Genomic DNA, 13471 nt, shown 5'->3' on the forward strand with positions numbered 1-13471 from the left:
CCGGTAATTGTCGGCGCGCAATCGTAAATTTAATGGCATTTAATTTCTGATAATTTCCGCGGGAGGAGACGGCGAGGGTGATCGACACGCAAGAAAGTTTGGAAGCTGCGTGGACCGTAACTACCGGCGAATTTTATTTCTTAATTAACCCTACCGTCCGAGGCTCAACCCTTGTCTCCTCCGTGATCGCGAAATCATTGGGAATATTAAATTCCCGTTTTATTCTCTGCCGTATTAAATGCTTTTTTCGTATAATTGTTGCTTCGAACACTGTGATTATGTACTGGATTCTCACTTAAATTCGTATTACCGTAGACTAATTCGTGGGAACGTGGTCTTCTCTTTTCGAATTTCAAATTCGCGAGTCCGTGATTCGTATCCGAGATGTTTCTCAGGCTTTGATATCGCCAGGGAGAAGTTCCTTGCGTCTACCGGGGAGATAAGACCCTCCATCTCATCCCGAGTCCATCAGGAACTATTACCTCATACTTATTCCGCCTTCGGAACCCTGGGTTTCATTTCGTTCATGTAAATACACGGAAAATCACATCGAATTCCTGGGAATACCGCAGCATCTTTAATTCAATTTTCCATTTTTATTACGCCCCTTGTTTTCTCCGTGAACTTTATATCCTTTTCGTCGAGTAATGATATGAATCATACTCCAAGGCTTTGTACTAACAAAGATTAATCAATGGATTGACATTCGAGAAAGATAGAAAGCTTGATTTTTCACCGATAAAAATAGATAGAAAATGTTTAACTTCATTCGTTGCTCCGTTTTATACCTTACAAAACTTGCGCGTGAAATCTCGATTCAACAGCAGATTGAATCGTAAACGTACATTTCTTTCGACTAGTTTAACGAGAAATGTGACCAACCACTGTGTGCCTAGCTCAATTCGATTTTCCTACGTATCCCTTCGCCGGTACATTCGCGAGCGATAGCGACGTGACGTGTTATACTATTCCGTCATCATCGAAGCATAAATGAAACGTGACTGAAAGAGAATATTGTTTAGATTTATGTCCAAGGTAATGTCTTCGTGTCGTGAACATTGACCTCTCGTTAGGTTCCGCGTCCAGGACATCCACCCCGTCTGGAGCACCGCGACCCCATTCAATAAAATCGTTCTCCAGTTGGCCCGCGAAGCAACGCCATTTTAATTAAAATGGCTGCTCTATTATTAACGCTATGCGATTCATTCCAAACTTCACACCCCCTTTAATCTTCTCGCTGTCAACTCTTACCAAGTCTAATATAAACTCATTACAAAACCCCATCCAACAACGATATACCTACACAATACAACAAGCTCAAACTCATAAGCAGTAACAAATAATAAAAAAAACGTCTACAACTACCAGATAGATCAAAGTGACCTGTTCCCGACTCCTTTTAAAACCATCGACAAAATAGCAAACGTTTGAGAAATAATCGAATTGTTTTCGTGATATGCAAACTGAATTTTAAGTCATGAAACCTCAATTGATGCACCTTGAGATTCTCCACAGAAAAGTTGGAAAAAGCCAGACTGTTTGGTAGTTCCAACGTTAAGGAACCCGAGTAACGATGACAACGATACGCCGTATTAAGAAAGTACGCTACATTTCTCAAGGTTCGATACGCAGAAGTTTAAGGCGCAGGTCGGAGGAGATCCAGTAATGATATTCCAGGTGGATGTTCAGAGGCAGGACCTTCCATTTCGTTGGAAGTCCAAGAGGATCGGTAACGCTCCTCGCCGACGTGGGCCCCCTCGAGCAGGCCCGCTATTTAAAAGAGGCCAGGGCGCTTAAAGCGCAAGTATAAAGCAGGGTATGTAACGTGCAGGACGGTAGAAGAACACGAGGAGAAAGGGGCGCAGAAGAGGAACGCGATCCACGGAGCAAGACGGAGAGAACTCCTGGGTCAAGGGTCAGACGTTCCGAAGTTGCCCGCTCGCTCCGTGGGTCCAGCGAAGGTTATACAGGGTGCTCGTTCTTATATCAAACCCAATTCTCAGCTAGACGACTTACCGTTGAACTACATTTTTGATTATCGTCAATTCTATTTGTGTATGGAGATCAAAGAACTGAATCATAGGAGGCTGAAAGAATTTTTACCTGTGGATTCTATAGAAAAACCTTTAGGGCTAAGAAAGATATGTCATTACAGTGCTCTGGACTTTGCAATTAGCCGACTAAATTTACACACTCGAAATCTGAATTCAATGGACTCAGACGATGCAGTAACAGAAATGAAAGAAATCGAGAAGAAACGGGAGACTTCAGTGGACGTTTAAGTTCTCAAGTCATTCAGAAGAAATGAAAAGAGAAACATTACGTCAAAGTGCTACCATCGAAGCAACAAAACTAAAGTAAAAGAAAAATTCATCCGTTCCATTGGAACAACCTTTTCACCGAAGTCTTCTGAATACACTGTCAAGGTATAGAGTCCATTCTTGAACCGTGCACCCCGTACATCGATCTCCGCATTACGATGATACAAAGTCGGCACAGAAATACACGTACCGCACACATAAAATCATTCTGGGCGGGTTGGAAGGGGGCGAAGGAAGAAGAAGAGGCTGGACACACGGAGGAAAAGGAGATCGTGGCGAGATCGGGTCGTGGTCATCATCATCGTCATCATCGTGATCGTCATCGTCGTCGTCGTCGTCGTCGTTCACGTCGACGCCGATACACGTCGGTACCCCGCGATCCTATAAATGACAACGTCCGCGCGGTGAATTATGGATTCGTCTAACGACCGTACGAACGAACTGTCGATAGGAGTTCTAACGACTGTCTGTCTCTGTCTGCCTTCAGCCGCTCCGCCTCTTGCTCTCTGCCTAGCTTTTCTAACCAGGCAACGGAACAATGAAATGAATTATGAATCGATCGAGGATCGTTTAATGCGATCGTATTCGTTATCGAATATATTCCGAGCGCGCAGCATACCGGCGGACGTATGCTAACGAGCGTCCAGTGATTTATGACAAATCTTAATATTCCCGCATGCTAATGGGGACAGATGTTAGGTTCGCGATCCGAAACGGGCCGGCGATTCATTTTTATTGCCGCGGAATGACGGACTTCCGGGTCTGCGGCATGGACGACGAGTTTACTCGAAGGTGATTCGTTGATAGTTTCGATTTGATTCGACGGAATGAAAGAATGAAACTGTAATTCTAGGTTTGATTTGGTGGTTGAAGTAATAATTGATTCTACCAAACGATAGTTTCGTTCCTTAGTTCGTCTGAATTGAATTTAGAGTTTGTAAGATACTTTATCTAGCTCGTTTATGCATTAAGTCGAGTTTGAGTGTTATTGGTTCTCGACTTCTCATTTTAGAACTATAAACCATGAGATTCGATATAAGTTCGTACACTTTTATGTCGGTTTAAATAGAGTGAATATCAATGGAAGAAATAAACTATAATTTTGCATCGGAACTAAACGCGAATTTGCATAAACAACTGCAATCCGGATATCGTTGCACAGTATGTATCTGATTTCTATCGCGGAGGCCGAGCGCGCAGTGTAATACGCAAAGGCATAAAATAATAAAACAGTGAAACAGTGATTCCATCGTGAGTACGGGGCTCGTTAAGTGTCCCTTAAATCATTTCCGAACGAAGACATTATAATCACGGGTGAAACGTGCGAGTGTTAGACGATAAATTCTCCCGCGGTACGTTTACTACCGTGCAAGCGTAATCGTCAAATCGCTGTATTCGTCGTTCACGGACGTAACAATCTTTGGATCTGCCAGCTTAACAGCTTCGGATATCCACGTTTTTCACGTCTCGCCAATAAAATCATGGTACCACGGGATTTACTTTGCATAAAGGATACAGCAAAAAGTTATTGTATTAGCGAAGAATAAATTCTCCTTCCACGTGGATGGTTTCAAGCTTGAATTTACCGTTCTTACCAGCCGTTGAAATCACCGGGATCGGTTCTCTACACCGTGACGACCACACTGATCGACAAAACTTCAAAAACGAAATAATTAAATCAGAACAATTTAACGTATTTTCTCGTATCACTTACTTAAGAAATTCCTCGAAGAAAATTACAAAAATATACACCTCTCTGCAAAAGGAAAAGACGAAAATTGAAGCACAAGACATTCACTAAAATTATCCTCCTTTCGTCCATTATTCTATAAAAAGGAAACCTTTTACTGTTCCAATTACACAAAACAAGTGTGCAACGTGGCAAAATAAGAATACAAGATTTATTAATCGAAGAAACGAGCAGTCGGCGGGAACACGAACGAGTTAACTCGCCGTCCCTGAGATGAATTCGAAGGGAACGGGGAAACCGATGCGAATTACGTTTCGGGGGCGAGTTATGCCACCGCAAGGGGGTCGGGCGCCATGATGAACCCACGCAGGAAATTACAGCGCTGCGCGGCGGCGTTTCCGCGGAAAGAAAGGGGAGAAAAAGCCGATTCCGCGGTTTCGCGGAACAATCGCGCTGCCAAAAATCGCCGGGTACCGTCCGCATTAACGGGTCGCGCCCGGAGAAAAACAAGGAAAAGGACGAAAGGGTTGCGCGCCTCGCCGCAGGAGCCGGTAATTGCGTTATTAACTTAACAGCGAGGTTCCCGGTCGTCCGCGACATCGTAGCCGCTGCGGCTTTTGCCGACTTTTCCACGGAATCCGCATGGATCAACGCGGATCATTACGTTCGTATTTCGCGGATCGAAGGATCTCCGAGACTTCGAACCCTCATTAACCCCTTGCTCTATCGTATCGTGTTAGAATCGTGGTACTTCAAATACAATTTAACAAATATGAATGTCACTTAATTCTTTCAAGTGAAAATCAATTATTCTTTTAACCCTTTGCACTCGAGGGGCGCCACCTGATTCGACGCAGCAAACTTATAAAATTTTCAATTCAATATTAAACCTTGTGTACTGTATCAACACATAAAACATCGAAGTAAAATAGTTGTGTCTCTTAATTTATATCAGATAATCAATTGCGTTAGTTGCGAAAAATATCGTTAATACTTAGTCAGAAAGTAATGAATATTTCTTTAATATTTATTTTATCGAAAGTATGAATAATTTGAAAAATATTGTTGAGTGCAGAGGGTTAAATTACTTATTTTAACGACTGCTGTCGGGAGGCCTTAATTTTGTTAAGTTGGTTTTTGGACAATATGCGAACGTTTCTTTGGAAAATGGGTTTTAACATGAAGAATGCAGTCGTTGATACTCTATTTTAATGGAAATTATTGTATCGATTCGAAACTTATAGGGCGTATACGTTGTGCTGTATACCTGAGTTATTGTTTCACTTTCCGAGTAGGTTGAAAGTGTAGAGAAACGACTCCGCATGAACTTTTCCACGAATATTCCAACAGGCGACAGCTTCGGGGACCTACGGCATGACTTTCCGCCTGCAGAACGTGTAATCGACACGCTTGGTATTAAGAGTAGACAAAAGATGGGGTGTAATTACGCGTCGTGGCTGTCTCAAGATCTGACTCATGCCCGATCCGCGTTTAGTTTTGACGTTCGCGTGCGCGACTTGTTGGAAAATTCAATATTTTCTTCGTCGGTCTAAATGTCCATCGGATACAAATCATTATACCGCGCTCCGCAAAAATTCCCGAAAACGATACACACATTTATCAGTCTCGCCGACCTAACGTACCCAAGGTAACCTAAGACATTAATCCGTGATTGAAGCTAACCTTCCAATGAACTCCATAGATCAAACCGATAAATGCATAACGATCTTCGTAGGTTTATCCATCAGAAGGCTCGTTTGTCTGAAATCGCGTCCGAGGCGGCCATAAAGCTGAACCAGAATTCCGAGCGATCGGTCGTCGAACAGTCCCAGCGGCGGAGCAACGGCGCAACAATACAGAAACGGCGCGCATTGTCTGGCGTAATACGCGTCGCTCGTCGTATTTCATTTCGCGAAATCGCGTCGTGTCAACACAGAGAGGATCGCGATAGAGGACCGAGATACGATGTGTTCGGTGTAGACGTAAGAAACCAAAGGACGGAACCGGGCGAGCGAGCGGGTACGTTCGCGCGCGAGAGAGCTCACGTATAAGTACCTTATGTTCCCACGCTGGAGCAGCCTGGAGGGCTTCCCATTCCGCTATCGACTCACATTGGCGGGTATCATGTAGGTATGTATGTATCTTCGTACCCGGCCCCCGCCATGTACAGGGTGTACCGCCGCGGAACATATTGGCCCGGGATTCCGTGAGACGAATTAACAAGTGCCGTCACCGGCTCGTCAGAAAAGAAGCCACCGAGGGGAACACGGAAAGAGACGAGACACGATTTAGGACCCGAGCCCGTTCGTCCTGTGCACGGTGACGACGACGACGACGACGACGACGGACGCCGGGAACCGGCTCTCCACTGATTTTTCGGCCGAGATAGAGGACCGTGCGAATCGCCGTGAAATGATTATTTAAGTATCCCACTGGGAACGAGGACTCTCGGTGGGCACCTCGGTTTTACCATCTTTCGGCCACCATCGTGACGGATCTCTGTGTTTTTAGGAACCCGAGGAAACTTGTTAGAGACGCAGATCCTTTCGTATTTTAGACGGTTCTGTTTCTGTTTTCGAAAATATTTGACTTTGGTGAGATACAGGTGGTTCGTTGGAGGTATTGTAAGTATTTTGATATTAAATATGGAACTTTGTAAGTTTACTGTAAAAAGAGCAGCGAGAGTCACTCGAAGGGTTCATTTTAATCTTGATTGCACTCAGAAGTATTTCGCTAGATATATTTAACATTTTCTGACTAGACAAAGAGGATGTTTTTTTAAATGAACTCGCAAGTGAATTGAGGAACAAAGCTTTTTTATCCCAATATTTCACACGCCGATGCATTATACATAGTTTAATATTAAATATCAAATTTTATAGTTCTACTGCATCAAATCAAGTAGTAACTGAGAGTCACCTCTAGAGTGCAAAGGGTTAATCTTGATTGCACTCGAATTCCAGGTTACAGTAAACAGACTTGGTACCTCTGATAAAGAGTGAGATGGAAAACGTTATTGATAGTGGAAATGGTCAGTGGAAAGTGAGACTATTATAGGCAACGTTGATTACACGGTGCTATACTTATCTCGGTAGAGCCTTAGAAAGTGAAATAAATTACTCTAAGAGTTACAGCATTTATTACTATGTTTAGCCTGGAATTTGCAGTATTTCTCTGTAACAGGTAATTTGGTAACCGTTTGAACGCCTAAATTTATCAGGCCATTTTCCGCTCGGACTCGTGGCGAGCGTTCGAACACGCCTAAAGTGTCGGTTAATTTTTAGAAACATATAATTTCTGCGGAGTTAATGGAAATCGGTGTATCGATGGTTCAACGTTGATATCTCTGGTACGAACACAGTAATACTATCTCGTCTAAGCAGCCGAATGGCAATTACTATAATTAAACTTCTTGCGAGCGTTATTAAATCAGTTTGTTCCAGCAATTAAAAACGAAAATGGCGGACTTTCGTGTGAGCCGGTGCGTAATAGCTGTTCGGTTCCTCGCGGACGCGTGTTTCCACCAAAAAAGGAGGCTCCAACCCGTTCACTGACCTCCCTCATTTATCGTAAGACCGAGAGCATGCACGTTACGTTGAGCCTGACACTCACCTCGCAAATCTTTCTTTGTCCTGCACGTTCTCGTCCTCCAGCCTCCTATATTTACACCCGCTCGGATCGTCCTCGTCCGATCTGCAACGAAAATACAGTTTCATGATCGCTTGCCACCTCTCGCTGTTACCAAAAAATGGTAACTTCGTCGATCACCGAGATTTCCAGGTGTCGTTCAATCGACAAAATTCAATATACGAGAACAACCAGTGTTAACAAGGAATATTCAACTCGTCGATGAATTTTTTCACCTTTATTCTACATTTGTTTACTGTAGCCAAGTGAATCTTGCTTAACCTGTAACTCGAAATTATCTGCACGCCAACAAAAGCAACAGGCAAATGACCACGTAAGAAAATCCTCGGCGAGTATACCTGGCCGGGCTTTCTCGGAATCCTAATCGCAAGGACTTGCTTCACAACGTATTATCTTCCGTTAATATTTCATGTTCTTATTCCATTACCCGAAGACACTTGCACTTGTATATTGTATCGCATCTGCATTAATCTAGACCGCCCCAAGCACACGTTCGTTGGAAGATGAGCATCATTCTCATTAATTTCTTAGCCTGACCGAGTAGTAGTTGCCCAACCGAGTTTCTAAAAGTACCAGCCGATATTAAAAGGCAGGTCGGAAAAGGGTCTCCGCGATCCTTTTGTTACGCGGTCTCGTTCATCGCGGCGATATTTATGCGAGCCGCGTCGCGAATAAAATGTCGGGTCGCCGATACGCGAGGTGTAATCGCTTCCGGATGACCAAACGCGACGGTCAGCCCGCGCGAAATCGTCGGTCGCCTATCCGACTTCCCCAAATCTGGAGCGTCGTGTAACAGTTAAGTCGCTCATGCAATATTCACGGTGTACGGTGCTCTTGTAACGCGGCAGTCGATGCCAACCGTGTTCGCACCTGCGTCCACGTTCCACTTGACAAATCGTCTCGAGAATCGCCGAAGAACCCACCCAAATAAACCCAGAATTCCTTGCCAGGAACAACAAAAACGAACCCGCAGAAAGAAACGACGAATCCCTCCGCGAGACCAATAAATCGATCTCCATCGTGTCTCGCAGGATCGAAATCTCTCTCGTTGCCCCGTCACGTCACGTCACGGTCCATCATCCGTCGCGTTCCCGACCTCCATTAGGAGCGTCACAACTCAATTTCCACGGAGGACTAACGGAAGAAAAAGAGAGAGGGTAAAAAAGGACGAAGGGTACCAGCGGCGTCGGCGTCGGCCGCGAACGGAGAACGCCGTAAATCCGTCAGCGGCGTCTCGTTACCAGCGTGTTCCTTGGCCGCGAACGGTCGGGTATTAAGCACGATAGAAAATTATGCTCTCATTGCGGGTCCCGGCGGTGCAGCACATAGAAATCCGGCTGATCGTCAGTCTATTACGGGGAGCGCGAGCGCGGGTGATGTACGCCTCTGACCCTGAGCGCAAAAATCCCCCTCCTCCCGCTGTCCCTCCACCTACCACACCGCCGCGGCTGCCCCCACCTCGCCAACCCCCTTGGTCACGGATCCTTTTTGCTCTTTCTTTGCTCTGGTGAACGCCACACCAAGCTACAGCCAGCATCTTGCCCCCACCGCGCGCCCCGCCGTTGGGCCTCACGGGTCCCATGGGCCTCAGAGGACGAGGTGGGGGCGGTGTAGGGCCCGCAGCGAGTGTATCCGGGTACACCGAGAAGGCTCCGCGCACCGACCGCCTTCGCCGCGCACCTCCTCGCCCACCCTACTTCTTCTATCCGTGCCTTACTACCCGACGTTTCTCTCTGCGCCCCTTTTTTCTTTTCCCCCTTTTTGCTCGCAAGAGGCCCGAGCAGAACTCGGAGCGGAACGAGAAGGAAAAGGAGAGGGACCACAGGGCCCCGGAGACTTATGGAGTACATAATGACGCGGGCCCCGCGGTATTATGTCGACTTAACAGATACGTATATGCATGCTCGGCGGAGAGGAGACGCGCCGGTGTCCGGCCCGGCGAGGACGATTCTGGCGAGAGCTTCTTTCGGAAGCTGGAAATTAGGGGTTGACGAAATGTTTTGGATTCGTTGACGTTGCGACCTTTTGGTCATCGCGAAATCCTTGGATTTTGAATTCGTTGGACACTTGAGTCCTGTGATAGTATTTGAAGTTTGAAAATTTTGAAATCCTTGAAACTTTTTACCTCTGAGACCACTGTGTTAGACTCTTGGAGTTTTGGGGATCTTTGGTATCATTGGAGCCTAGGGATTCTCAAATCTACGCTTCACCTAGACTCTCGACGGCTTTGAAACACTTTATCTAACTTCTCGGGCGCCTTCGAGACCTATTTAGAATTCCTAGGCCAAGTGTCTGGTCACAGAAGGAATATTCAATCATAAAGCACACGCGATCACGGTCAAGAGGAGACCGCGGCGATCCTCAAGACAGCCGGCGAGCAAAAATGAAAATCGCGCTAAAGCAATCCGGTCACGAAGAAGCGATCATTTGCATACAATTTCGCGTCGTGGTTAAACAAACGCAATTTGACATGCAATTAGATTTTCCCGCCTCGTTCCCTCCCCGGCCGCCCACCGCCGCGTCGAGAGATCGATCGCCGATTCAAACGGTTGAATCTATGAACCGGCGATCGCGCGCCGCCGTAACTCATTGTTCAAAACGTTAAGATGTATCGCTGCCGCTCTCGTGATTTAGTATCTCGACGGGACGCGAGAAAAATCACAGTTACAGCCGCCGTTCCCACGGATTCTGTGTCTACAAATTACTGGATGTCCTTTAAAACACATGGAATACGATGATTTGCGATGCCAAGCAGGAAATCGGTTGCGCGATAACATGCTTTTGCACGGTTTTTTAAGGATTTCCGAGGATATTTGCGAACGACCATAGAATTGATTGAAACAGATGAATCACCTACTTAATGATCTCACAAACGCGCAAAACCGATCGCGATCGATAGAATCAGCCAATTGCAATTTTGTTAATACCGCGATAACCCGTTCTATCGGCCATTATCCCGCTTATAAGGATCGCAATAATGTCTTGATAGCCCTTCCTCGACAGCGTATCGCCGGCCAGTTTTCTTCTATTACTATCCCCATTAATGAGATGCGGCGTTACATGCGCTGTAATCAATCTTAGCACGCGGCGAATAGCAATCGCTGCCTCGGCTGAATACTTAGCTTGGTGATTTCGTTCCGATATCTTGTATCATTACCTAATTAACGCCGTAACTTCGAACACTTCGCGCAAAAAACACACGATTTATATCCTTCCTCGCGTTCTACACTATCCTTTACATTTCTAGCCAACATTCTTACAATAGTTTAATAATACTATGTAAACTGAAGTCATCACCCCCCATTTTCCTTCCTAAAAGAAATAGAAAACATTGAAAAATAAAGAAACTCTGAGATTAAATACCTCTGCTAATTCTCTAAAAGAAATTGTTTCATAAGTATCCTTTGAAGCCATTTTAGAATCTTATTAAGACCAGTGGTTCTCAAGACAATTAACCTTTTTCATCCTGATATAAAATTGTTATCCCTTTCCATAGAGCGTTACTCATTACCAGAACTATCTATAGTGCGAATTGGAATTGAAAATATAATTTCATTACTGAAACCCAGCGTTGAGCGTGTTGGGATCCTCTGGGACACAAAGTCTGCGTGGCCCTGTACAACGGATAGATCAGCACCGTCGAAAGCAACACGGCTAGGCAGCAGATACGCGCGAGTGTCCGACTACAGGAAGACTCTAGGTAGATGTAACACACGTGGACGTAGAGGAATGGCGAGCGTAAATGTACGAGGACGATCGCAGACAACGGGCAGAAAAAGGGGGAGGAACAGGGGGGTCAAAGTCGTGACTCCCGAGCCGGCCGGGAAAAATGCAAAAAGGCGCCACCGTAACTTGGACACAGCTCCTCTTTCTCGATTTCTTTTCTCCTCGGTTTGCTGCACCGTCCACGTCTCTTCCAGCTCTGGAAGCAACCGTTTCAGTTGTCCTCTATCATTTTTCTTTCGGACTCGATTCCATTCTTCGACCGCCCGAAATTCTAGATACGGAGTCCTAGTTCTGGGATCAATTTCGAATCCGCTTGATCTGAATAACCAAGAGAAGCCGCATGACTAATGTACCGCGCGCTAGTTAACGAGGCGAGACAACAAGGTGGATGGAAGCTGTCACGCTCCGTTTTTGCAAACCCCTCGACTTCTTTTTCTTTTTCGCGAATATTCGCGTGAAGAGAGTTTTGAAGTTTAATCACCTGCTGGGAGATTTGTCACGCTTAACCAGGTTCAATGTGAAATGCGAATCATCTTTATTAAGATTTATTCAGGAATGAATTTGGGGGATGATACACCTATGATTTCAATAAGTAACCCAGGAAAATCATTTGTTACTCTGCGAACCATCCTTATGAACTTCAGTACGAAACAGAAGGATTTAATCTCTTGACTCGTTACTAACTAGCAACTATGAATTAAAAGATACGTGAAAGTAAACTAACAAAGTAAAAATCAATGAAACTTCCTTCTGGTATTTCCTAAATGTTCTAAGGAATACAGATTGCCTTTAATATCGCTAGAAACGACGATACGATAGGTGCTAATTAAAGAAACTTCGTGAACGAAGAAAATGTTGTTAATAGCCACAGAGCGGCCACAAGAACGACTTAACGACGCGAAGACAAGCAGAACCAGGCGACACTGCGGGGACCGGGAATCTAACACCTAAGCACGGTAGCGTGAGTTTTTTCATTAGGAGAGCGGCAATGTCGGCGGTGAGTGTTAGCATATTAAAAGGAAAGAGCGTAGCTATTGGCCGGGCCCAAGGAACGGGCCTGGCAACGGGAGGCGGTCCATCGTTCTCCGACTCCGGGTCTCTTATCCGTTCTCCTCCGACCTTATTGGTCACCGCCTCCTCGATCGCTCCTACCGATCCTCTGTGCTGCTTGCACAAAGTTTTCCGCGGCTCACGATCGCCGTGATTCAAGAGCAACCAGTATCGTATCACCGGCTGATCGTCCTCCTCGGCGATCTTCAGGCCAGCGAGCCCACTAATGGCACCGGAACGTGCCACAAAGTAGCACAGAAGGTCCACGATGTTCCCCGGGAAAGATTTACGTTATTGATTTTAAGAATATTTTCCCTGAACTTTCCCCTTTCCCTCATACGCCGCTCATGTAATATATTACTCCGATGTTATCCGACTCGTGTCGAAGTGGCATTAAAATTTAATTAAGCAGACCTGCTGTAATGCGAGTCCGCGGTAACGTGGGCACACTGGAAATGTAAATTATGAAGATGTCCGCGTGGGAATTGGGTACTTGAAGAATTTCTGGAATTGGAGACCTAACAAGATGAATACTTTGAAATATAGGCAGTTCAACAAAAGGGGAAATAATTATGAAGATTTCTGTGACATCTAGCTACAATCAAATATAGAAATGCATCATTTTCGAAGCAAGCAGTGTTACAAGAGCCAAACGATGAACGTTTTAATGGTCGGCCTGAAACTTTGAAGCGAGAAGAACGCAGCTTCAACGTGGCCAAAAATGGCAACCGAGCCCTCGAAGCGGCGTGGGCCGTCAAAATCGGATAAAATTACTATCGCGGATGACAGAGTTACGCGCGCCGGAGGAACGAACCGTGACGGAGGGTGGATTTTCATCGGTTGCCAGAAATTGGTCGCAGTTCACGGAGCGATCCCGATGAAGGATAGCAACCGCGGACCCAGTGGACCGGCCGTTTCACGGTAGAATGGAACGAATGAGGAACTCGAACATTCTCACGCCTGAGGGAACCCTCATTGTTTAGGGCGCGCGGACTCGCCTCGAGCGGAAAGTCACGCGACCAAAACGTAAAAGGAA

General features: G+C 45.6%; 1 protein-coding gene across 8 annotated transcripts in view; it reads right to left on the bottom strand.

Moving 5' to 3' along the window:
• The window catches only part of tgo (Aryl hydrocarbon receptor nuclear translocator homolog tgo), a 37825-nt gene that overhangs the window by 12320 nt on the left and 12034 nt on the right, over positions 1-13471 (bottom strand). For all 8 annotated transcript variants that reach the window (XM_031989927.2, XM_031989923.2, XM_076364401.1 and 5 more), the window contains one exon: positions 7624-7704. In XM_031989927.2, coding sequence (XP_031845787.1) covers positions 7624-7704 — 81 coding nt within the window. The remainder of the gene's footprint in view (positions 1-7623; positions 7705-13471) is intronic.

Source organism: Nomia melanderi, chromosome 1, assembly GCF_051020985.1.
Source record: "Nomia melanderi isolate GNS246 chromosome 1, iyNomMela1, whole genome shotgun sequence".
Classification (NCBI taxonomy): domain Eukaryota; kingdom Metazoa; phylum Arthropoda; class Insecta; order Hymenoptera; family Halictidae; genus Nomia; species Nomia melanderi.